At 49.0% G+C, this 2479-nt stretch overlaps 1 protein-coding gene across 1 annotated transcript in view; it reads left to right on the forward strand.

Annotated features, from left to right (window-relative positions):
• The window catches only part of SMYD5 (SMYD family member 5), a 32396-nt gene that overhangs the window by 25137 nt on the left and 4780 nt on the right, over positions 1–2479 (forward strand). Inside the window, exons 10-11 of the mRNA XM_015418286.1 lie at positions 477–533; positions 651–745. Coding sequence (XP_015273772.1) covers positions 477–533; positions 651–745 — 152 coding nt within the window. The remainder of the gene's footprint in view (positions 1–476; positions 534–650; positions 746–2479) is intronic.

A 2479-nucleotide genomic window follows, 5' to 3' on the forward strand; every position in this document is an offset into this window, starting at 1 on the left:
ACTCTCAGTCTGGGGCAAGGGATGCTCTGTCTTCTTGGTGCTTGGGGGGGGGGCAACAGTGGGAGGGCTTCTAGTGTCCTGGCCCCACTACTGGACCTCCTGATGGCACCTGGTTTTTTTGGCCACTGTGTGATACAACATTGGCTTATGTTCTTACGAGTGTCGCTAGCCCTCTCTCCGCCAGTTTGGTGTAGTGCTTAAGTGCGCGGACTCTAATGTGGGAGAACTGGGTTTGATTCCCCACTCCTCCACTTGCACCTGCTGATGTGACCTTGGGTCAGTCACAAGCTCTGGCACAGCTGTCCTTGAAAAAGAGCAGTTTGTGTCAGAGCTCTCTCAGCCCCACCCACCTCACAGGGTGTCTGTCGTGGGGAGGAGAAGGGAAAGGGGTTTGTAAGCCGCTCTGAGACTCCAAGTGAAGGGCGGGGTATAAATCCAATCTCTTCTTTTCTTCTTCTTCTCTTTTTTCAATTTAGAGACGGGGGAATTCCTCAACTGCGAAGGGTCCGGCCTCTTCGTGCTGCAGAGCTGTTGTAAGTAAAGAGAAAGAAATACCCTGTCCAGGAACCCCCCCCCGCGGGGAAGTGATCGGACAGGACTAGCTCCTTGAACCAGGCCATGAGACCGGCCCCCTGGTTCTTTTCTTGCAGGCAACCACAGCTGCATTCCCAACGCCGAGGCCTCCTTCCCAGATAACAATTTCACGCTCCACCTGACGGCCTTAGAGGACATCCAGCCCGGAGAGGTAAGGGGCAGGAGACCATGCTAGGGAGTATCTGGAACGTCCGCGGTGAGCAGATCTTCTGGGCTTTTTCTCTTTTTTTAATTGTGTGTGTGTGTGTGTGCACCTGGAAGTCAGAGAGCCAGTTTGGTGTAGAGCGCGGACTCTTAATCGGGGAGAACCGGGTTTGATTCCCCACTTCTCCACATGCAGCTGCTGGTGTGACCTTGGGTCACTTCCAAGTCCTTTCAGAGCTGTTCTCTCAAGGGCAGTTCTCTCAGAGCTCTCTCAGCCCCACCTACCTCACAGGGTGTCTGTTGCGGGGAAGGGAAGGGATTGGAAGCCGCTCTGAGACTCCCGAGTAAAGGGCAGGGTATAAATCCAATCTCGTCCTCCTTCGCAACCTCTGGTGACTGACCCCTACCGGGGGCCTGGAGGATACTCAGAGAGGCGGCTGAATAAAGCCTGCCCCCACCTCCGAACTGCTGGTATTCCAAGGAGGTCTCCCATCCAAGTCGACCCTGCTTGGCTTCTGAGATCTGACGAGATCGGGCTGGCTTGTCCTGGCCTGTCCAGGTCAGGGCCTTCTGGGGGTTTCTTTAATGGAAACTGGGCCCAGGAGGAGTTTGGGAGTATTTTCCTAGCTCAGTGTTGTCAACCCTGGCCAGGGACTCCATAGATCCTCAGAAATTCCCAAAGAAACGATACGACATATCCAGGTTTACTTACAAGGAGATCTTTAGTAACGCATCAGAGTTACAGAAGATGCCGGCTAAGGCTCAACAACTTAGCCAGGCCTCGAGATCAAAAGTACATAACTAAAACTACACACCTTATACCCTAAATGGTGGCTGCCAGTCAAAGAATGGTTAATTGAGCTATCCCAAACATGGATAAACCAGGGCATCTTGCACCTGGCTTCCAGTAGGGGGAAGAAACAACCCAGGCCTTGAAGACAGTGTGGCTATGGGGGGCTCTGCCCCCTTTCTTAAAGGCACAGCCCCACAAAAATTTATCCTGTAAATGCTTTTAAAATTATTTAAAAACTTTTTAAAAAGGTGTGCGCTCTTTTAAGCAGAGTGGGATGGTATAAATCCAATTGCTTCTTCTTCTTTAAGCAGAGTGGAATGCTGTAGATGACCACTTCCCGCACTGAGCAAGGGGGTTTGAGTAGGTGACCTCTAGGATCCCTTCTAACTCTGTGTCAAGAAACTGGTCTCTGTTAAGAGAGTTTTCCTGCCTAAGTGTAAGCTTTCTTGACTACAGAAGTCATCGCCTCCCCACCTGCTGGCTTGTAATCAGAATTGTTGCTTAGGCTGGCAGAAGTGATGGACTGTCATCTAAAGTGGCCGACAGCTTGCAATGTAGAGATCTATCCCGGTAACAGCTTTCTCTTGGCGAAAGGGTTACTAGGCTGAGGGTGATTGCGGGCATAAGAACACCTGTGACTCAAGAGAGAGAAGAGACTCCGGGAGAGAAGAGTAGCTGAGTCGCCATCCTCAGGATCCTGGCTTTTCTTAAATGTTAACAGATGTGATGTAATGATCAAAAATGTCTTTATGTTTTTTCTTTTTGAACACTTTTATTAGATTTTAAAGAATTGAGTGCAATTTTTAGCATGTAGACATATACTTAAAGCATTTGATTAGCCTATCAGAGGTTCTTGTTGCTCTCATTGTAGTTTTAGTTTTGTAGGGTATATAGTCTTTGTAGTGTGTAGGAAGAAAAGCAATAAAAAGTATTAAAAAAAAAAAAGAA

This window comes from Gekko japonicus, unplaced genomic scaffold, assembly GCF_001447785.1.
Source record: "Gekko japonicus isolate JY-2015 unplaced genomic scaffold, Gekko_japonicus_V1.1 scaffold4366, whole genome shotgun sequence".
Lineage (NCBI taxonomy): Eukaryota > Metazoa > Chordata > Lepidosauria > Squamata > Gekkonidae > Gekko > Gekko japonicus.